The sequence below is a fragment of the Puma concolor genome, chromosome A3, assembly GCF_028749965.1.
Source record: "Puma concolor isolate L17-30 chromosome A3, mPumCon1.1.hap2, whole genome shotgun sequence".
Taxonomy (NCBI): Eukaryota; Metazoa; Chordata; class Mammalia; order Carnivora; family Felidae; genus Puma; species Puma concolor.
Genome location: NC_141669.1, coordinates 62,509,256 through 62,532,356, shown reverse-complemented (window position 1 = coordinate 62,532,356; position 23,101 = coordinate 62,509,256). Strand labels below are relative to the sequence as shown.

At 43.7% G+C, this 23,101-nt stretch overlaps 1 protein-coding gene across 10 annotated transcripts in view; it reads right to left on the bottom strand.

Moving 5' to 3' along the window:
- BCL11A (BCL11 transcription factor A) overlaps window positions 1-23,101 on the bottom strand; it is a 100,451-nt gene that overhangs the window by 3,775 nt on the left and 73,575 nt on the right. For 3 of the 10 annotated variants that reach the window (XM_086701039.1, XM_086701040.1, XM_086701045.1), the window contains 2 exons: window positions 11,903-12,004; window positions 1,344-6,595 (listed from right to left, as the gene is read on the bottom strand). In XM_086701039.1, coding sequence (XP_086557165.1) covers window positions 4,575-6,595; window positions 11,903-12,004 — 2,123 coding nt within the window. In that variant the 3' untranslated portion in view covers window positions 1,344-4,574. Of the gene's footprint in view, window positions 1-1,343; window positions 6,596-11,902; window positions 12,005-23,101 lie in introns of those variants that run through there. The other 7 variants (XM_086701041.1, XM_086701047.1, XM_086701042.1 and 4 more) reach the window with 7 other exon arrangements.

Here is a 23,101-nt window from a genome sequence, read left to right as displayed (position 1 = left end):
TGGCATGGCACTGGAGAATATTTCTATCTTGAATAGCATTCTGGATTCAGTTGTGAAGTAACCTAATTCAAAACACAAATATCTCCTCTCAGGTCACTGCCAATTGTCAAGTTCTGCAAGATACATCCATCTGATCCCAGCCCCTGTACCCAACCCCAAATCTTCTCTCACGGGATTCCTCTCTGCCTCCACTCTCTGCTTCCCACCCAAACTGGCTTTAAAAAAAATACACCTACTTTCTGTGTATTTTAGAAGGATAAAACTATTCCTGTCTCAGATAACAGGCATTACATGAAAAGGCCACCTCACAGGCACCAGGGCATAAGAACTGAGCAACGAAAATGCTACCACAAGAAGACAACAGAACGGCTTTTGTTTTGGTTTTTACAAAAAGAAGAACAACGTTGTATCCATTCATCTACACTGGGAACAGGGAGACAGTATCACAGAAGTATGTGTTTTAATAAAGCAAATAGATGCTGCAGCATGCAGTATTTGTAAAACTGACAACACAGATTTCTAAGGAGGGGTTTTTATAATGGACCTAACTTGCTTTTCAAAGGCTATGTTTCATTCATAAATCTGTTGGTTGGGCAAAAGATCACTGAAGCATATTCCCCCCTCTCATTTGCTACCAGTCAGGAAGACACTATAAAAAGTTCTAAAAGATCTGTCCCATCTCTGGTCCCTAAGATCACAGGATCACAAGGCAAACCACCATATATCTCAGGAAATCAGTGGCTGATTCCACAGATTTGCCACATCTGGCTGAACTACTGGTTACTCCTCTCTCTCTCTCTTTCTCTCGTTAACATGATGCCTTTGTTTCTGGATATTTATGGCGGGGGGAGGGTGATGTTATTTTTGGTATGAAGAAAGACTCATATGGAAATGAAAGAGCTAACTTTTTAAAAAATCTTTTTTTACATTATGTTCTAAGATAGGGCAGGGGAGGGAGAATAGAAAAGAACTTTCAGACAACAAGAACAGCAAAAAATCCAAAGGAAATAAAAGTTTAAGATGCTATTACCAGTCAATTTTTCATTTATATCTGGATGGATTATTGTTAAGACATGAAGGGAAAGTTTTTAACATCAGACTGAAAACACTTTCCATTTCTTGAAAATTATTCTAGAACTATAAAATCTAAAAACTATTTCCATGTTTTGAGATATGTCTATTTTAATATAGTAAGCACTTTATGTTCCTTTAGGGTATAATGCACGCATCAAAATGCCCATAGAAATAATCCTGAAAAAGACTGACTGGCCTTCTCTTAAAACCTGTTATTTTCTTGAAAGTAATTTACAGAGTGTGTCAAATGAGGACACAAGAAGCTTACATTGTGTACTTTAATTTTTTTTATTTTTTTCAATAAAGGGACAAAATGGGTGTATGAACAGGTTAATGCAGACAACTGCCAAAAAAACACAGACAGTGGTTTTTCCAATAGAACTTAACAAAGACCAGAAACAAATACAATAAAAAGCCAGGTTGTAATGACCTTTGGTCATCCAAATAAAAAAAAAATAAAAACAAAGAAAAATAAAAGATCAAATTAAGTGCCTCTGTTTTGAACAGGGCACATAAGCAATAATAAATAGTGACTCCCATAGTAAAAGATAAAATTTCAAGTTACGACAAACAGCTTTCATTACAGGAATAGAAAAGGCCAATAACAAAATATTCTGCATTGCCATTTACAAAAAAGTATTGACTAAAGCGGGCTTTCTCTTTAATATGCTTTGCATATGAAATTCTTTCCAATCTAAATATAAAGCACCATTTAGTTTTTGGCAATGAAAAAAACTGCAAAACATTGTTTTTGTTTTTTTTTTTCCTTTTTTTTTCTTTCTTTCTTTTACTGCATATGAAGGTAAGATGCTGGAATGTAGGGTGATAGAAGGAAAGGGACAAAAAGCACACTACATAACAAACCAACGTTATTAGCTTGCAGTACTGCATACAGTATGGCAGCAGGAAAAAGGAACGAAAAAGGATATGTACAACCCCTATGACAGCCATCCGTGTGACATTCTAGCAGGCTCCCCCAAACCGCCATTATATGGCTTCTCATCTGTACAATGTCACACTTTTTTGTTTGTCTCTCTTTTTTTTTTTTTTGAAGCATACAAATAATTTGCACTATATTATCCTGCCAAATTAAAAAAATATACTGTGGCAGCCTGTCTTTTTTTTTTTTCCACTACCAAAAAAGGTACATTGATACCTTTTAAGAGAACAAGCAACAATTAAAAATACAAGCTTCAATATAAATACTATAGTGCCTAACACTAGATGAACATTTAATTCAAATACCATTCTAGAAATACAGAAAAAAGACCATAAATGTGTTTTAGCATAGGAATCAACATGAGTGTGCATTTTCCTATATTTAAGTACTATATAATCTTAAACCTTTCCCCAATGTATGTTTTTTTTTTTTTACAACCTGAAGAGCGGTGTGTATCCAAGGCATAGAATTTCCACTACCATTTTTAAATGGATAACAAGTCTTGTAACACCACCAAGACAATGGAACCCTAAAATGCAGTTCCCCCCTAAACATAATGAAGTGTTTTTTAAAAAAATTTTTTTTCTTAACATTTATATTTAAAAAAGTTTTGTACAAAAAAATCCTTGCACTGTAGAAGCGAAAGCAATCATTCATTTCTATGTTAAGTGTATTCTGTTTTCCATTCACAGCGCTTGCAATGTTGAGTCCGAGTAAGTAAGCTCATTAGTCAAGTAAATGGCTGGCAAAGTTTTTTTTTTTTTTTAGTTTTTTTTTTTTAAAAATGCTCATCAATGAGATTGTGTTCAATTTTTTTTTTTCGGCATTCTTGCAACTTTTCCCTTAAGTATAGACCTGTAAACTGGGAAAATTGTACAGTGCACTTAATTGTCCTATCTGAGCAGGTTTATTTTATACTCAACCTCTGTATCTCTGATTAGAGAAAAGATACAGATATTACAGGCAGAGTCAAGTGCTATTTGAACACCAACTGGGGCAGATGCTAGCTTAATAAAAAAGAAAAAATTAAAAAAATAAAATAAAAACAATGAATCCTCTTCCATGTTAACACAAATAGCACACAGTGTATGGAAAAGAAATGAAGTACAACTTTTAGGGAGCACAGACATATATACTGCTACTCTTAAAATTCTTTCTCTTCTTTTTTAAGAATGTCACATTTAAACACAAGTCTTAAGAATTCATAGTTAATCATCATTGTATCAATATTAGCTTATACACCTGTTCTAGTTTAAAATGGCAAATAGTACCACGTTGTGCTAAAAGATCACGTATTTTCTTCCTCTGTTACCCTCCTGTCAAACCTTATTGTCAGTCTCTTCTTTTTAATATGGTCTACGAGGTCTTAAAGTTTATCATTTGATTGTCCCTTTGACAACCAAGTAGATCTGGATCTATTTCTTTTGGTGCCAGAATTTTTTGAACAGACATTATTTAAGTTATCTTCATAAAATGAACTCCTTACTAATGTATTTAATTGTATTCCGGGGCTTTTGCACGTTGCACATTCAATTTAATCATCATTTAAAAAAAAAATAAAACTTTGGGCAAAACAGCCCATTTCTTTTAAGCTCTCACCAGGAGCAAAATAGCGTTTATACTGGTATAATCAGTTTTGCTTATAAGATTAAACTAAAGGGAAAATGATGATTAACTAGGACATAGTGGGTCATATTTTTAGGTAGCCATTGTTGTGAGAAATACAATATAGAATTATATGCTAGGTCCTAAGATTTCTTACCTCACCCAATGCTGAATTAAGCTACAAGTTTATAACAAGTAGAAAGAACCATCAACGTGGTTTTAATAGATCCAAGGCACTCATATTTTAAAACCAAATGATAGAATAAACTTGTTTTGTTTTTCTGTTAAAATTTGTCAATTCAAGGCCTTTTTTTTTTCCTCTCCAATTGATACATTTAACCCTCTAGAGACAGACATTTAGCTCATAGAGATTTTCTTTCAGTGCTGTCTATTCTGTCTTTAGAGGGTTAACCCAAAGACTGTTTTTCCTCCTCACGTTATAAAATAAAACTGTACATGATATGTATTACAGAATGTATGCAGCATGGTCTTTTTCTCTCTCTCTCTCTTTTTCTCTCAGAACGGAACTGGAAACAGCAACATGTTTGCTCAGCAACGAATCGGGGACAATTTAAAATAGCCATAACATACCATACATGCTGTCTAAGTTTAAAAAAAAAAAACATACACAACATGTAAATTATTGCACAAGAGAAAGGCTCAAAGTTTGCGTAAAATGCAATAGTATTGCCCCATACAGATCATGCATTCAAACGGTGAGAACATAAAGGAAAAAAAGAAAAAGAAAAAAAGAAAAAGAAAAAAAAAAAACAGGTGTGCTGGTGACAAGCACTCTCATATTCTTAGCTTCCGTTACTTCTGTTTGTTTGTTTGTTTAATCACATGGGACTAGAAAAAAATCCTACAGGGAGTGGGGCTGGAGGGCGATGGGGAAGGGGGGGTGGTGAAAAAAGGAGGTGTCAGGTGGGAGTGAGGGAGGGGTATTAATATACCTCTATTCAGTTTTTATATCATTATTCAACACTCGATCACTGTGCCATTTTTTCATGTGTTTCTCCAGGGTACTGTACACGCTAAAAGGCATCTTACAAATTTCACATTTGTAAACGTCCTTCCCCACCTGGCCATGCGTTTTCATGTGCCTGGTGAGCTTGCTACTCTGGGCACAGGCATAGTTGCACAGCTCGCATTTATAAGGCCTTTCGCCCGTGTGGCTTCTCCTGTGGACAGTGAGATTGCTACAGTTCTTGAAGACTTTCCCACAGTACTCACAAGTGTCGCTGCGTCTGCCCTCTTTTGAGCTGGGCCTGCCCGGGCCCGGACCACTAATATGGGGCGTGCTCCCTCCACTTCCCGTGCCGCTGCGCCCCGAGATCCCTCCGTCCAGCTCCCCGGGCGGCGTGGAGAAGCGCAAGCTCCCGTTCTCCGAGGAGTGCTCCGACGAGGAGGCGAAAGGCGATTGTCTGGAGTCTCCGAAGCTAAGGAAGGGATCTTTGAGCTGCCTGGAGGCCGCGTAGCCAGCGAGCCACTGCGAGTACACGTTCTCCGTGTTGGGCATCGCGGCCGGGGGCAAGTCGAACTCCTTCTCGAGCTTGATGCGCTTGGAGAAGGGGCTCAGCGAGCTGGGGCTGCCCAGCAGCAGCTTTTTGGACAGGCCCCCCGAGGCCGACTCGCCCGGGGAGCAGCCGCGGCCGTTAACAGTGCCATCGTCTATGCGGTCCGACTCGCCGGCCACCGAGTCTTCGTCGCAAGTGTCCCTGTGGCCCTCGGCCTCGGCCAGGTGGCCGCGCTTGTGTTTCTCGCCCAGGACCTGGTGGAAGGCCTCGCTGAAGTGCTGCATGGAGCTGAGCACCATGCCCTGCATGACATCAGGCAGGGCGCGGCCCTCGTCGCCCACGCCCACCACCGCGCCCCGCGAGCTGTTCTCGTGGTGGCGCGCCGCCTCCAGGCTCAGCCCGAAGCCGTAGTCCACCCTCTCGCTCTCCGTCAGCTCCTCCTCCTCCTCTTCCTCCTCTTCTTCCTCTTCCTCGTCGTCCTCCTCTTCCTCCTCGTCCCCATTCTCCGGGATCAGGTTGGGGTCGTTCTCGCTCTTGAACTTGGCCACCACAGACTTGAGCGCGCTGCTGGCGCTGCCCACCAGGTCGCTGGTGCCGGGTTCCGGGGAGCTGGCGGTGGAGAGGCCGTCGTCGGACTTGACCGTCATGGGGGATGACTTGTGCATGTGCGTCTTCATGTGGCGCTTCAGCTTGCTGGCCTGCGTGCACGCGTGGTCGCACAGGTTGCACTTGTAGGGCTTCTCGCCCGTGTGGCTGCGCCGGTGCACCACGAGGTTGCTCTGAAATTTGAACGTCTTGCCGCAGAACTCGCATGACTTGGACTTGACCGGGGGCTGGGAGGGAGGAGGGGCGGATTGCAGAGGAGGGAGGGGGGGCGTCGCCAGGAAGGGTGGCTTGCTACCTGGCTGGAATGGTTGCAGTAACCTTTGCATAGGGCTGGGCCGGCCTGGGGACAGCGGTGGGCTAGACGTGTTCCCTGCCAGCTCTCTAAGTCTCCTAGAGAAATCCATGGCGGGAGGCTCCATAGCCATTGGATTCAACCGCAGCACCCTGTCAAAGGCACTCGGGTGATGGGTGGCCAGGGCCATCTCTTCCGCCCCCAGGCGCTCTATGCGGTGGGGGTCCAAGTGATGTCTCGGTGGTGGACTAAACAGGGGGGGAGTGGGTGGAAAGCGCCCTTCTGCCAGGCCGGAAGCCTCTCTCGATACTGATCCTGGTATTCTTAGCAGGTTAAAGGGGTTATTGTCTGCAATATGAATCCCATGGAGAGGTGGCTGGGAAGGACATTCTGCACCTAGTCCTGAAGGGATACCAACCCGCGGGGTCAGGGGACTTCCGTGTTCGCTTTCTAAGTAGATTCTTAATCCATGAGTGTTCTGTGCGTGTTGCAAGAGAAACCATGCACTGGTGAATGGCTGTTTGCAAGTTGTACATGTGTAGCTGCTGGGCTCATCTTTACCTGCAAAATAATACAACACCAACATCAATGTTTAATCGCGGAGGAGGACGTTAGCAATTGCTTATTTATGGTTCACCTCCAGCCTTCCCTGCCCCCAGCCCTCCACCCCACAGGCCTAAGCCCTCACTGATCTATAATATTCCCTGTGCCTAGAATTGGTGCCTGGTTCATCTGGTGGCTGGTGCCCAATAAATATTTGTCGAATTGGTCTTTCTGCCATTTCATTCGGTTTTAAGAATTTTAAATCCGATCTCCAAAGCAGAGAAATCTGCACCAATTCAAGCTTGAGAATGAGGATCCCTACATTCTAAGGAACCTCAGCAAACCTCTTCTGAACTCTCCAATCTGTCACCAGCTGTGGTTTGGGGCAAGCTATTTCATCTCTGTGCCTCTGTTTCCTCATTTGTTAAGTGAGGGCCTTGGACAAGGTGACCTAAGGGAAACTTTTCTGCTTCCTAAATCCCATCGTTCTATTCTCCCCTGGGTGGCAGGTGAACTTTCTAAACAGGCAATCATTTCATAGGGATATCAAAAAAGAGAAGGTCAACTCATTACAGTTCTCTATGGCCCTGGAGATGCTTTTAATCTTAGCCTGAAACACACTAATTGTTGATATTGTTAAAAATGGGAAGGTACTCCTAAAATAATTCCAAGGAAGAGAGACTAGCAACATTCTCACATCCCAGCCTTGTGTGAGGATCAGTGAGTCCCAGTCCTGGTTCCACAACACCCTATGGGGACTCCCATTTTTATCTCAAGGGATGTTGCAAAAAATCTCAAAAGAGAAATTTAATTTGGATTTAACCAACAGGCCGTATCAAATCTTCAGGAGTTGTTCCCCCAGTCAAACAAATGCAAGTCTGGAGAAGTTAGGAGGAGCGGCTGGTGCCAACTTAAGCAGACACAGCATCCTAGTTTAAGAACAGTTAAAGCAGCCAGCACCATGACGGGCAGCAGGCTGAGAAATGCTACACTATCCTCCTCCTCATTATTTTGAGAGGCTAACAACGAGAACCAAATTATACAACATCCTGCGCCCTCGGCTGAGCCTCAGCTCCAGTTGAGAAAGAAACAGAAAGATACAGTTCAGCTAGTCAACTCTTTGGCCAGTAGCCAAGCCGTCTGGAGAGGGGCCCTGCTTAAGTCACATTATTTCTCTCTCGCTGAAAAGAACCCGAGAGTGGTAAATGCCACTTTGGCAAAGAGGGGGCCAGCTTGACTTCACGATCATTCATTTTTGGAGATAGCTAAATTTAAAAAAATATATATATATATACACCAAGGGACTAACTAACAGTTTACCAGTCAACTACAGCATTAAAAAGGGCCCAAATATTGGTGGCCAAAGGACAAGGTTGAGAAAAAATAGATGAACTTCCCAGGGATTCTCAAAAAGCCAGTGCATAAAGTACAAATGATAAATAAACTTTAGCCAGTCTTTTAAAAGGGGGGACTAGAGGAGTCGCTTAAGGCCCCAGCTAGTATTTGTCAGTAACTTTTTTAAAAGCAAAAAAAAAAAATCCACCATGGAGCTAAAGAGTGGGAATTAATCAATTACGACGATTCCTCCATTTAGCAAGTCAGAAAGAAAAGCTGGCAGGGTCTTCTCAGGAGCCCCAACACTTGCATTCCCAAACAAGCCAGCCTTGCTCAGAGCACTTGTCTGAATAATGGACTCCCTGCCCTGACCTTGTGATTTACTTTACAATGCATTTATAATCTCACTCAATATATCCCACTCCTGGGTAAATCTCTTTAACAAGATTAGATGATAAGATACCAAAATTAGGTTTCCAACATTTGCCTAATGTGGAGGGAGGAAAAAAAAAAAAAGGCAGAAAGATTTTGAAAGAAAACGCTGACATTAGTATCACATTATCTGCCTATTTTTGTTTGCCTCCTTTCTTCAAAGGGAAATAAAAAGCATCATTGAGAGTATTTTCATAAATTTTTTGTTGTTGTTGAACAATGACTTGGGTTCTAAATAGGCAGGGAAAAAACCTATCTGGTTCCAACTAACATGACCCTCTGTGGCTTTCTCCTTTGCCTCTCTAGGACTCTGTGTTATTATCATACATTTAGCCTGACAATCCGGATTGGATAAGTAAAGAGGAGATTTGTCAGCTGAAACAAGTCCTTAACACTTTCATCACTCCAAATGCCTTAAAATCATATTTTCGCTTATGATATCCTACTGAATCCCAGGACTGGACCCATAATTAGCAATCTGGTTTTGCATGCACGTTGACCACGGCTACGGATCAGTGCCAAAATGTGCACAGCCCTGCATCAAGGGTCTCACCTGTATCCTTTCCAAAAGGCTTAAACAAGCAAAGTCCATTTTATTTTGCTGCTCTGAACTTCCTAAAATTTTGTTTTCAGAGCCAGTGATGTGATAGTGTTACACTATGTTCACACTGTGCTGTTACCCTCCCCTCTCAGACATCAGGTCAGAGAAGATAGCATTTTATCTTATAATGAGCATACAACATACAGTTTTCACTATCGCATTTTAGTATTCCTATCAACTAGATATTCTAGATCATGAGGGCAGCTAGTGTAATCATAATGTCAATGAGAAGGGCTGTTACGATTGAGACTAAAGATTACATCAAAAGAGCGGCTTTGAAACTGGTAATTATTACCAGTCCACTAATAGCAAATGATGCATTACAGTTTCACCATATAATCTGTATTTCACTCAGCTCATGCCAGTGCACCATATTATATTACAGTGCGCACAGATTCTCAATTCCTAAACTGCAGTCATCAATAAATGTGTTACTTGCCATAATTTGTGAAATTACTTTGTTCATAACATCTTTGATGGGTTAGAAAGACCAGAATTGATTTCCTGCGTGGCAAAATTAGGGCTACATTGATTTATTGACGTGTAAAATATAATAATATTCTTCATTTACTCTGACGAAAATCAACTTCTCAATTTGAGAGCCTCATTGGGCATTCACGGGAATTGTTTTGATTTAGAGCAATAAACTGAGTCCTGGCCCCAAGCATAGGAACTCCAGGCATCAAATAGTTAAAATCAGCCATTAGTTCACCTACCAGCTTTTATTTTATTTCATTTTGTTGTATGGGAAGGAATAACCCCATTTTTAGTTTGTCACCAATGCTAAAGAGTCATGTGATCTAAGCCTCAGGATTGAGAAAAACAAGGAAGTCTGACACCAGAGGCCTGGCTCTACTATTTGCCAGCTTACGGGCTCTGAGACACTTAATTTCTTTGAGCCTTAGGTTTCCTATCTGTAAAATGAGCACAAAAACAGTACCTTACAGAATTGTGAGGTTCAAATGACAGACGTGTATAAAAGCCATTTGTAAACTACCAGGTCCAAGGTGAATGTGAGTTTTCATTACTCCCAGGCTTGATTAGTTACCTAGCATGATGACTGACCAGGTTGTACACCCAGAAAGGCTTCCAGAAGAAGGCTGGAATCCAGAATCTAGAATCCAGGCCTCAGGCCAAAGGGAGGGAGGTCCTGGCTAGAGGGTGGCAGGAGGGGCCATTTTAAGGCCCATGACTGTGGTCCACCAGCAGGGATGCCACAGGGAAGTGCTAAGTGCTCAGTGCTCTGAAAGCCAAGGGCAGCTGGTTAAGGCAGCTGAGTGGCCTGGGGGTCAGCTCTGCTGAATGCTTTCTGGAACTCCACAACCCATTTCCACATACCTTGTCTGGTCACTCCTAAACTGGTCCTGCCAGCATGGGCACCAGCAAACTAGGTACCCTCCCTTTGCAGGAAGAGGGGGAGAAGACATGGATTCTGCAGCAGGCTCCTAGTTTCCCACCCCTGCCCTCAGGAGGGTCAGCGGAAGAGGCAGAGACCTTGAACTGATTCCCAGGCCAGCAGCCCTTGGCCACTCAGCTCCACCCTCCTCTCTGCTGCCCTACTCCCTTCTCATCCCTTCCCTCCAAGGGGGTGGCTCTGTTCCCACAGCCCAGTGCGGGGGCCCCAGGCACCCCCAGCAAAAGGAGGAGAGCTCTCCCCACCCAGCCAGCATGTAGGGACTCGAAACTGTGAGTCCAACCCCCTAAACTCTGCAATCGGTGACCTAACCCAGTCTTAGGCCCAGCTTCGTGTCGGGGAGGGGATGGCAGAAGAGGTGCTTTTAACCCCTGCACCGCCCAGCCCTCAGGACTTGAGGACTTGTGAAATTCACACAATAACTCTTTGTTACCTAGGATTACCTAGGAGTTAACAAAATAAACAACTGGCTTCAAATTTGGTCTCAGGGCGCATGCCCTGCCCTGCAGGCAGACACCATTCACAAGATGGCTGGGTGTACTTTATCTCTCCCATCTAAAACCAGGTCCCCTGTATGGCTGAACTCCCCACCATTATGCTCTTCTTTATGTTCTTTCTTTTCTTCTTTCCACAACAGGTAACCTTTCACTGACTTTCGAAATAAAAATTAATTCCTTAAATAAAAATGAGGTAGGTGTCACACTTCTTTTTTTTTTTTTTTTTTTTTTTTTTCCTTGAACCTGCTTTTTTGTGTTTGGGGCAGAATCGACCCCTACCCCCACCCAACTTTTTAGCCATGCATGACTCATATCATTTATTACTACACAGAAAAGCAAACTGTATTACCTTCTAGAACAACATCTTTCAAAAACATTTTCATAAACATATAAATCTGAATTTCATAAAAAGATAAAAGTCGGTTTGCACACATAAGCGGATGGTGTTAATGGTGGTGATGGTGGTGGTAGTGGTATCTTTGAATTTAAGCAACAATGCTGTGCATTTTTCTCTAAAACTAGGAGAAAAACACGTAGAAATCGTCTGTGTGTGCACATATATAACGCGCCATGTATATATACAAATATACCATGTTTAAATACACATGTAAATGCATCTATAACATGCATGAGAATAACTGTAGAGTAACTCTAAACTGACCTCTTTTGATTCTGGCCTCTGCTAACAGGTATGCCATGGAATAAACTCAAAGTCCTAAATGAGGCCATGGAAGTGAATGTCCAGCAATAAAATGGGCCCTGGACACACAGAGATCTATGGTCACCAGCTGTGGAGCCAGGTAAGACCCTGGGGAGGAGACCTACAGGGATGAGCTACTGTCAGCTCCATGGGAATGACACAAAAAAGAGGAGGGGGTTGAGTGGAGCAGGGAAAGGGTGCCAAGTGAGTAATGGAATAATACATATGTGGATGCCAATCTATTTTGGAAGTAACTCCTTTCAGTACTTAAAAAGTAAGGGTAATTTCCAGAAACTCTCATCTCTATACACATGGACATTTGTAGAAGAAATAATGCTCAACTTACAAATACCCTGCGGGGTATATTCTGCACTCATCCCGGGCGTGGGGATTAGAGCTCCATGTGCAGAACGAGGGGAGGAGAGGCCCCTCCAGTGCAGAAGTTTATCTGTGAAAGAAACCCAAAATCAAGCACCAAAGCTATAAACAATGTGCATCGTAAACCACAGGATATCACATTTCAATTCCATTAAAATAGATTAACATCATTACAACAGCCTTGCAGATAGTTAACAGGCCCAAGGCCTATATCAAAAAAATAAATAAATAAACAAAACAAAACCCAAAAAAACTGTGATGAAGTTATTTCCACAATTTTGTTTTGTTTTTGATTTTAGTCTTTTTCAACAAAACAGAAGGGGTTTGTTTTTGGCGGGGGTGGGGGAGTCTTTGGTTCATTTGCTTGATTGTTATTGTTTGTTTATTGTCTTATAATAAGAGATATGTAAATAGCAAGGGGGAAATTGGCAATATTATGGGGTAGACTGTAAAATGGAGGGATTTATCTGCAAGGCTGGTTTACATGCATACATTTACTTTACTTGACACGCCCAAGCAAAAAACAATATGTACTTCAAATAGCACCTCCAAAGACAGGGAAATCTTAGACATTCAGGACTTGGTTGGGCCACACTCTAGAATCCCATCAGCGAAATACCCCATATAGACATGGCTTCTTACAACACAAAGTAGTGGAGAATAAATACTAGACTTCTGGGGTTACGATAACTTTGGCCAAGTCCCCGTCTTCAGGGTGAGGAATCCCACTATTAAATAACAAGGATAGACCAGCGTTCTGATAATAGCAGCACCCAGAAAAAGTGGCCCACCTTCTCCCTTCTACTGCATTTTGTTGCACTCTGGTGAGGAGAAATGACTTCTCACACTAATAAACATAATACTAGCAATAAATCAAGCATTTCTAGCTCTGAGACTTTGGTGAAAAAGGAAATGTTTGGTTTGTGCAACCTGGGGATTATATGGTTTGTGTGGTAAATTCCTAGTTTTTCCAAGTCCACCTTGAGCTAACCAAGCATGTAGAGGTCAACCTTGAGACAGAGGGTAGGATAGATGGAGCAGGAGATACCCAGCGTGTTCTAGAGGCCTGGAGTTTGTGATGATTGGGGGAGGAGGGAGAGAAGAAAAACAGACTTTGATGGTGAGTAAACAGAGTATGTTTTCCATTAGCTTAATATTAAGAGCACTTAAAAGTGTTGTTGTTATACTCTAGGATAGCAGGTCCCAAGTGTAAAATACATCCTGTTCTCCTTATATAGATTCACATTGCCAAGAACAGCCAGGGCAGTCAGCACAAGGTTTCCTTTCATGAGAAGCATGGTGGGTAACAATGGCATATTGCTCATGGAAGCTCTTATGCTCTGTTGTTAAGCTATGTTGTTACCAGGCCTGCAAAGGGAGGCTGCTGTGGAGGCCCTGCCTAGCCTGAGTCCATCTACACAGGCATGTCCTTCTCTCCAGCCCCAAACAGAATTAATGACACAAAATGAACCAGCAAAAGTGCAAAGACTGGACTTAAAAAACAAGCATGTCTTCAGTTGACTGTGTATATTATAAACAGGGTATTGAGAGTATAGGGCAAAATTAACTACAGATTTAGTCATTGTGTTTTTCAACAAGAAATCTGAGAATCCATTTTTGCACTTGTTCTCGTCTTAGCCATTTCAGAAGTTGGTTTGTCACCAAGACTGAGATCCTTTTCTTAGAGACCCACACAACTGAGGTAACTCCGTAACCCTAGCAGAAATGCAACAACGTACTTGGACACCTGCACAGGGACAGTCTGATTTTAAATTCCCTGCCATTTAGTCTGAGAGGAGAAGCTGAGGTGCCTTGATAGGCCTCCAGCAAGAAATGAGAGGAATGTTAACCTAACCCAGGCCTGACCACTTGCATTTATGTCTGGTTGGTAACCATGTCTACACATGGCTGAGTTTCCAGGGGCCCTGAACAAGCTGAGTTTCCAGGGGCCCTGTGGGGAAGTGGGCCAGGCCACATGGCAAAGCAAGGGCTCTTCAAGGAGACTATCTGGGTATCTGGTACCATGACCTGTTTTTGGTTTTTGAATTGTGAAAAACTTTCAAGATCATCAGGTCTATGCCTTCATTTTACACATGGAGAAACTGAGGGCTTGTGAAATTAAGTGACTAGCCCACAAGCTATGTTGATAGTTAACCACAAAGTGAAGATCAGAATTACTCTCCTGCTTCCCACCAGTGCTCTTTCCTGGGAGATCCATCTATCTCCTCCCCCTGGTTCCTGCCCAAGGAGTGCCAGTTAAGAGGCACTCATTGACCCATTAGGAGAAACAACTTCTCTCATTGCAACCTCTCAGGAGGGAGTCCAACCCAGGGGTGTTGAGAGGGCCTTTCAAAGGGTCCAAATGAACTGACTTGGTTTCAAAATTGGAAAACAACAACACCTGACCTGCTTCCTGAGCCTCTTGGCTCTCCCCCCCCCCCCCCCCACGGTTTTCACCCTCTACCTCTGCTTCCCCTGCAGAATTTGGCCGGCTGAAGAGGGACACACCCCTTCCTATCAGCTTAACAAGCTATTGACATTGTCTTTCTGAGAGACTCATACTTGAATTTCTCTTCCTCCAGGAAGACTGTCAAAGCACAGGCAATGGGGAACCCCAGCTGATTCTGCAGCCTCTGCACACATTCTCCTTGGTAAGTTGTCGACATTCCCACAGGAACTGGAAATGCTAAGTTGTTAATAGCCTCCTTAGGGTTTAACTTCTTGCGATGATGCTTTCAGTGATTTCATCATGTTTTAGGCAAAGTCTCACAATTAATGCTTTGAAGCATCACACTTAAGGAGCATCTCTACCTGCCTGCCTCCCCCCACCCCTTTGAGGGCCTTTTCTCTCCATTTCCCCCAGGGAGTGGTTGGCTCAGGTAGCTGGCTGGAAAGTGGGAAATCTAGTTCTGCTCTCTTTTGTTTCCTTGGTGGTTCTCTTAGGGCAGCCTCAGGCCCAGCATCAGCACAGCACATCAGCGTGGCTCGGAGCTTGTTGGAAACACAGATTCTCAGACTTACTGAATAAAAACCTGGAGGTGGGAGACATGCAGCAATCTATGTTTAACAAGTCCCCCAGGTGGTTTGAGGACACAGCCCAGTTTAAGACAATGCTGTCTTGGGGTAAGAGGAGGCACGGAAGCTGGAAGCATGTTCCGCTGGCAGAGAGCCAGATTGGCTATGAGACTTTTGTCCCTTCTGAGATTCACCTCTTTCAGGACGAGAACTGTCCAAAACAGAGCAAGCCCAGGACATCCCTAAGAATCTCTTCATGTGGAATTCCAACATCCCTCACTGACAGGGCAGGGAACAGACCCAGGCTTTCTATCAAGTACGGGGCGCTCTTTGCGCTAGACAACATCCAAACCAGTTTATGTCAGACAGATGGTGTCCTCACCACTTTCATAAAAGCTGAAATGTTTGAGGAAGCAGCTGTGGCACACTGCATGGGTGGGGTCAACCTGGACTCTGTTTCCCTGTCTGGGCTCACAAATGTGATGTGTTGCCCTCTTCTGGATCAGTCTTTTCAAATGCCTGTGCTCTTCTGGTGAAAGGTGTTTTAACCTGTTCTGTTTCATAAAGGTCTCTCTAGACCCAGCATCTCCACTTGGGCATCTCCTCAGAAATGCCTTATGCATTATTAGGTTGCAATGTTTCCTGACGCCTGAATGAAAAAGAATGAATCTTATTTTTTCAGGTCTCATTAAAAACCTGCAGTAAATCAGGAATGGTTTTGATTTAAGGTTATACATTGGTCACTTTACATTTCTATATACAGTGGGGTACCGACTTTTGATGCAGAGCTCTCTAAGCCGGGTGGGATGTCCCTGGAATTTAAGGTCCTTGAGTCAAGTTTTAGGCTTCCTCAAGAACATCTCAAAGACTCCTTTATTATTGACATGCTGTTTGTTTCTGAAATTAATCACTGGGTATGTAATGCAGCCACATTAGAGTCTTTCTCATCGACAAGTAATACTGCTGATCTACACATGTGCCGAAACAGCTAAGCACAAAGCATCATTTCCAACACACTTAGAGACTGTTCTGGGTGCCCAACTTTTTTCAGGTATTAAATCCCCAGGCCTCTCTAGAGGAGAACACAGACATATAGGTGTTTGATGTTTCCTGAAATGTATATAGGTGTATATATATTTCCTTTCTTAAACATATGTTTTTAGAAAACTTCCCTGTTTTTCCAATTAGATAGGGCACAAAAGGAGTACAACTGTCCCCAAGTGGAACGGGTCACCCTGGAAAGCCATAACCTCCCATTCACTCTGGGTCTTCAAGAAAAGAATGAGTGATAACCCACCGTAATGGGGAAGGATCTCTATATTGGTGATATAGGCCAAAATAAAGGACCCTGACACTCTTTTCCAGCTCCAAGATCCTCAAATCCCCTCTTCCCCAGGCAGTAGCCAACTTACAGACTACACTTAAAACACATCCTGAAAGTTTGTACAGTTTCCTGAATGAACCAATTCCAATTTTATCACTATTATTGGATCCAAATCACAAAAATAACGAGTGCAGCTAGTCTGGGATACAGGCTTCTTTAACCGGAAAGCAAGTCCACCAAATGCCCTTCTAGCTCTTAACCCTCCCTTTACAATAGATACCAGCGCCTCTCTCTCTGATTCTGTGTCTTAACAAAGTATTATAGAGCAAACATTAGCTATGCCTATGTCTTGAGTCATGTCAATCTAAACTGAAAATGTGCCAGCTTTATCATTGCTAACAGACTTCTTAATTAACCTTCTGATATTGTCAAAATTGCATTCCCTTTTGTTCTAGAAATGAGCATTTAAATAAGCATTTTTTTCCATTTTTTTTTTTTTTTTTTTTTTTTTAGATATGGTTTTACCAAATTGTGATGCTCTTTAAAAAGTGTATTTTGGGGCACCTGGGTGGCTCAGTCGGTTAAGCGTCCGACTTCAGCTCAGGTCATGATCTCACGGTCCGTGAGTTCGAGCCCTGTGTTGGACTCTGTGCTGACAGCTCAGAGCCTGGAGCCTGTTTCGGATTCTGTGTCTCCCTCTCTCTCTGACCCTCCCCCGTTCATGCTCTGTCTCTGTCTCAAAAATAAAATAAACGTTAAAAAAAAATTTAAAAAGTGTATCTTGTACAGATGAAAGCAAGCAAGAATTCTGGAGATATCACACTTAACAAAACTTCTTTGCTGAAATTTGCTCATGATCTCTATATTCCTTAATCCTTCGTCGGTGACTCTAATTTCATCAATCACTCACTTAAAAATTCTTTTTCTTTTTTGACCAATTCTATTCTCTCATAACCTTGATTATCTAAAAACTAATTTCACCTTTTGAGTTCTTCTCCTAGAAATTCACTCTGTAAAGGGAGGAGAGATGACACCTTTCATGCCCCTTTTAGCTATAAAAATGCAAAAAATGCAAGCCACCAATCTGTCAGGCCTAAACAAAATTTTCTGCAATCTGTGTCTTTAACTTAAGCAAAGCATGTAATTCAAAAAGGGAGAGAGAGAGAGAGAGAGCTTAGTTTTCTGAAGAATAACTAAACCAAAGACATTGTGTTCCATCTTTGTGTTGAAATGCAGATTTCCCACTAAAAGGCAAATCCTTCATTTCAAAAAGGTTGAATAGGATGGTACTTTAAAAAAAAGAATTCCAGCTGGTTAAATTTAGGGTGTTGAAAAAAGTGCGCTCCAATAATATTCTTTGGCTCTGGGCCCAAAGTATTTTCACTTGATTGTGAATTAGATAAATTTTTATTACACTTTAAGCTTTTGCCTTAGAATGGTGGAACTAATCAAGGAGACTGGAAGGGCAACTCTATAAAGACAAATTGTCTTAGGACAGATTTTTTTTTTTCTTTGTTTAACTGTGTACCTCACTATGCAAAATGTGTTATTTAGGTTAATGCCATTCATTCACTCTTTCATGTGTTGATTCAACAACTATTTACTGAGGGCCTGTAATGCCCAGAGCAATGGGCCAGCATCTGGGGGTAACACAAAGAAAACCCAGACAGACTTGCCAGTAAAGCCCTCAACGAGGCAGAGAAGAGAAGGCCTGGACAGAAATCGCTCTCCTCCAATGCAGAAAGTGTGTCATGAGAGAGGCACAGATAAGCCGCTATGAAAATTCAAAGGAAGAGAAATTACTTCCACTTGAAAGGCAGGAGAGCAGCTTTCAGGAAGAGGTAACTTATGAACTGCACCTGGAAAGCCAAGAGGAAGGACTTTCCAGACAAAAGCAAAAGCAGGTACAGATGCTCAGAGGAGCAAAGGCCAAGGTGTGCACATAGCAAATGGGGCCCAACAGGTAGTTACATTTAAATCAAAATATTGTACACCGATTCCTTTAGTTGACAACAGAGGATGTGTTCGTCTAAATAAACCCTCTGAGGACGTCTGTGAACTCCTCAGCTTTCATAAGTTCCTATTTTCAAATATCACATTTTCTTAAAATAAGGGACATAGCCATGCGGATGCTTGAGAAACTCTTTATGCAAGTTCATCCGTCCTGTTTTGCTTCTCCCCCACCTCCATTTTTGTGCCCTGATGAATGGTGGGTGGTCTGCTGAAGCAGGATTCAGTGTGTTTTATTCCTCTGAGTCAGACAAACAAGTGTTGATAGCCACATTCTTCTTTGCAATATTGCCTCCCTGGCTTAAATAATCTATTTCAGATGTATCATTGCCAGTTTCAGATGGGCTTGTACTTGCTGACACATTCTCAACAAATGACTGTGCAAGAAATGTGGAGATTTTCCTACACTGCTTTGTCTCTTCAGTCATCAACTTGACCTTCCCTCCAAATTTCCCCCCTTTCTTCTCTTCAAAGCCATGGGTAAGGCGGGGCTACCCTCACCCCTCCTCTGAGTCCTAATGTGAGGATATTGTTTGTGTGTGGTGGGGTGTGCGTGACTGTGAGAGTATATGCGTGAGTATACGAGTGTGTGTGTGTGTGTGTGTGTGTGTGTGTGTGCGTGCGTGCAGGTGCACGTGTGCACCTGCACGCACACACATGCATGTTTGCCTCTACCTGGGGTCTTTTTCAGGTAGAATTTGGGAGAATTTGGGAACAATGCCCATGCCCAATGCATTCCCCTATGAACACCACTGACCCTCACTCTCCAGACTCTTTTCCTTTAGGATGTCAGGGACTCGCGCCTTCGGAGAAGCTGCTGGCACAAAGTCAGGAATCCAGATTCTTCAGTCCCAACTCTGCCACGCACCAGCTGTGCATGACCTTGAGTAAATCCCTTCTCCTTTCTGACCCTAAGTTTTCTCATCCTTAAAAAGAGAAGACTGGATCAGATGCATGATGACTTCTCCCTCCTGTTTCCCATGCCAGTCAAAGTCTCCTTGAGACCAGATATGGAACAGGAGTTTGGGATGCTGTTAAGAGACCTGGTAGGGGCCATCTTAAAAGCCGGCCAGGATGGGCCTGTGCCCCCGTGACCTTGCAGGGACTAAGATGAACCTCCAAGCCAGTGTGGGCTGGGTCCAGCTGCCAGGCTAATTCTTAGACTCAGAAAGTAGGCCCTGGTGGTGGATTTCAACTTCCTGGGGCACAATCTTGCAAATCTCACCTGTCTGAGCTTCAAGGAGGAAACCCAGGCGGGTCCAGAGCCAAAGAGACTGAAGGTCACAGAGGACCAGGAAGAAAGTTTCCACAAACTCAGGCTAAATGTCAAGGGAAAAGGTCTCTGCTGTCTGTGCCAGAAGGCCAGTGGCAAAGCTCCGCCTCATGCCAGAGCCTGGCACCCACGGGGCTCTAAGGAAAGCCGGAGTCCTCTCCAGGCCACCTCAAACCAGGGTGGCAAGGCCCCAGTGTCCTGTGATCCCTGCCCTCAACCAACTTGAAAGGTTCCTGGAAAGCCATGTGTAAAGTGAGTTTCTGTAAACTGAATCACATTTGCTAACCAACATCATTTCAGAGATGTTTCATCACCCTTCCAGGCCTATCGAAAATTGGCAGGGCTTCTAACATTTTACCTTTTAAGTGCTTCTTCCTCCACCCCCTCCCCAACCTCTCTGTCAAGTAGTTAATGATCTGTAAACAAACACTTTAAATTCAGTGGGGGAGCTCACTATTTAAAGGAACCCTGTGGCGAAACCTTTTGAAAAGTTAACAATCTTTCTGTAATGTGAAAAATCACCCTCTAATTTATCAGTTGCCATTGATGAGATTTCGTGCGTTTTGGGGCTTTCTTAAGGTGGGGCTCAACTGCAATACCTTTGTGGTTAGAAGGGGGCAGATAAAAAGAAGCTGTTCTGAGTTTGTTTCCACCACCCCAACTGTCCAGCCTCACGCAAATATATTCACATATACCACTCACGCCCCCCTACCCACAGGAGAAATGAAGAAAAGGGTGGAAAATCACAGTCCCAGACACCCGGAAAGCCTTGAAAACCATGCACTTGAGTTTCTCCTGGCTTAAGTATTAGATGCCTGAGGGGAGGAAAAGGCATCTGGGGTATAAAGATGGATCCAATGAGACTGACCATTTGCTTAGCAAACATTTAATTCTGACGACACCAGCCAGAGCAGAGGACTGGTCTATCAAAGCCAACAGAACACGCAACTCCCAAATTACTCTGAAGAGGCCATCCCGAACCTTTTCATCGGTGTCAGCTCATGACAAATGTGATTTATGCCTCTATACCACCATTTTGTGAGTCTCAAGCAAATACCAGAATAAATTTAAGCAAACCCAAGCTTGGCACTTATAAGGAGATCCCTGACATTTTCAGGTGTTCTTGGGTGTTGCAGGGTGGGGCAGAGGTGCTGCTGGAGAGACAAGGGAGGGGAGAGGCATGGTTGACCACCCAGGGAGCTAGAGAGTCTTCTGGTCTTATCTTCCAGAACTGATCTGTGCAACCATTCAAGGGAAAAGGGCCCCAAAGAACAGGCAGCCCCGGGAAGGCCGTGTTAGGCCTCCAAACCCGGCCCCTTCTTAAGGAAGTATGTCCTGGCCTCTCTGGAGATGTTCCTCTTCTTCCCAGAGCATCCTCCTCACATTCTGGCCCCACAGTGGTCCTGCAGATGAGGGAAGGTGTTATCCTCACCTCCCCAGCGAGGACACAGTAGATGTCAAAAGCATCCCGTTGCAGGTCGTGAAGGCAGGGCTGGGAGTCAGAGTCCAGTCTACCTTCCTGGGCACTAAGTATGGCCCTCATCACCACTCACTTCAGGAACCCTCAAGGTGAGCCAAGGCAGAGTGTGGTGTCTAGACACAAGTCTTTTTTTTTTTTTTTTTTTTAGCATTTATTCATGTTTTGAGAGGCAGAGAGAGACAGTATGAGCCAGGAAAGGACAGAGGGAGAGGGAGACACAGAATCTGAAGCAGGCTCCAGGCTCCCAGCTGTCAGCACAGAGCCCGATGCGGGGCTCGAACTCATGAACAGTGAGATCATGACCTGAGCCGAAGTCGGACACTCAACCAACTGAGCCACCCAGGCGCCCCTAGACACAAATCTTTATGCCATTCACAGGCAATCACTTGCCTTCCTGGGACTATAAAGTGGTGTGTGTGTGCATCTGAGGCAGTGGGGAAGGCAGACTCTGCAGGCCAAACGCTCTGCGACAATCTTGGCCAAGGGATCCTTAGAACCAGAATTGGCCATTCTCCAGAATGAAAACCTGTTATGTCCTATGGTTAATACAGAAGTGCTCAGAAATTGTGAGAACTAATTTAAGACTTCAAAGCTCTACAAACGAAAAAGAAAAAAAAAATGGTCTAGCAGGTCAGGCTCTGACATTTCTTCGGGAACAAAACTAGGCTGCCCTCTCGCCTGAGGTGAGATTGAATCAAGGGTTCTGGTCCTGTGAGGCCAGGCCTCATCCCAAGGCAGCCAGTCCTTTCAGAAACAGGCCTCTGCCCGCCCACAAGCTCTTCCGACTTCTGCTACTGTCTCCCCAGTCCCTCAGCACCTTCCCTCCTTCTGGGCACAGAGCGGCCCAGCTGTAGCCTCAGCCCTAACCTCTCTGACAGAGTTCCACAGAACGAAGGCGAGGCAGACACAGCCTATTTATCTGAGGCCTATTTTCTTGGCTTTATAGTTACTTTCCTGGCTTTTTACCCAATTTCTAATCTTTCATTTATACCACTGACCAACCTGGAAAGAATTTCCTGAATAAAAAAGAGATGCCCACATGTATCATCTGCACTCATTCAAGAGTTCCCAATCCAGCCACAGAGTGGGTGTTGCTGGCTGTTCTTGGGTTTACTAATTCTGTTGATTCAGCAGAGGTAACACCCAAAGTTATCAGACACCTCTGAGCCCTTCAAACCAAGAATGCACCATCTCCTTTCTACCCAGTGGGCAGGTTCACTTGGGAGCTCAGCTTGTGGACGCCTGGCCTCCCTGGGCCAAGGGGCCACAATCCCTGTATCCTTATTCCATAGGGATCAAGAGGGGGATAAAGGGACCCTCCACTTCAGAATCATTTTGCCTTTGGAATCTCTCTAAGACTGCCTAGGAAATATAGGTCTGAGAGGGTTAGCCTTCCCGGCCATGCTCTATTTCCATGCAGTCCCAACCATGAGAATGACCTGGAACCACCAATGTCAAGATCTCTCATGTCTACTAAGAACGGACACACTCCCCTCTCCCTAACAAGCCCCTCAGGCTGAAATCCTTTTACGTCCAGAGCCTCAACTTTCCACTGCTGGGCAGAAAGCCCCCTCTGTCACAGGCCCACAGATCTCCGCCGCCATGGTGCTCAAACGCTGTCAGGAGGTGGGGAGTGTGGACAGCAGGGCTGACACGGTTTCAAAGAGGCCGACCAGGCAAGAACCGTCCTGTACTCCTGCCCCAGCTCTAACGCAATAAAATGTCTTTTATCAGTGTAATTCAAGGCAAAGAGTCAAGGGTCTGTCACCATTTTAAAGAGGCTTATTACATGGCCACAAAAATTTGCCTCAGGCTCAAACCTGGCATGTAAGGTATCAGCGTGGGACAGGTTCTTTTGATTTGATTTTATTTTCTTACAAAATCTGAAAATGAAACGCTTCTGTCCCTCCCTTCCACCAACCGTTTTTTGATTTATGGGGAGGAGGAAAGAAATCTGAAGTTGACAGGTTGGGACAACTCCACTCAGCTTTCTCACTCAAAAGCGGCTTTTGTTCAACCATACTTTGCATTTATGGCCTGAGGCTCTTGGCTGACACAGGCTGGC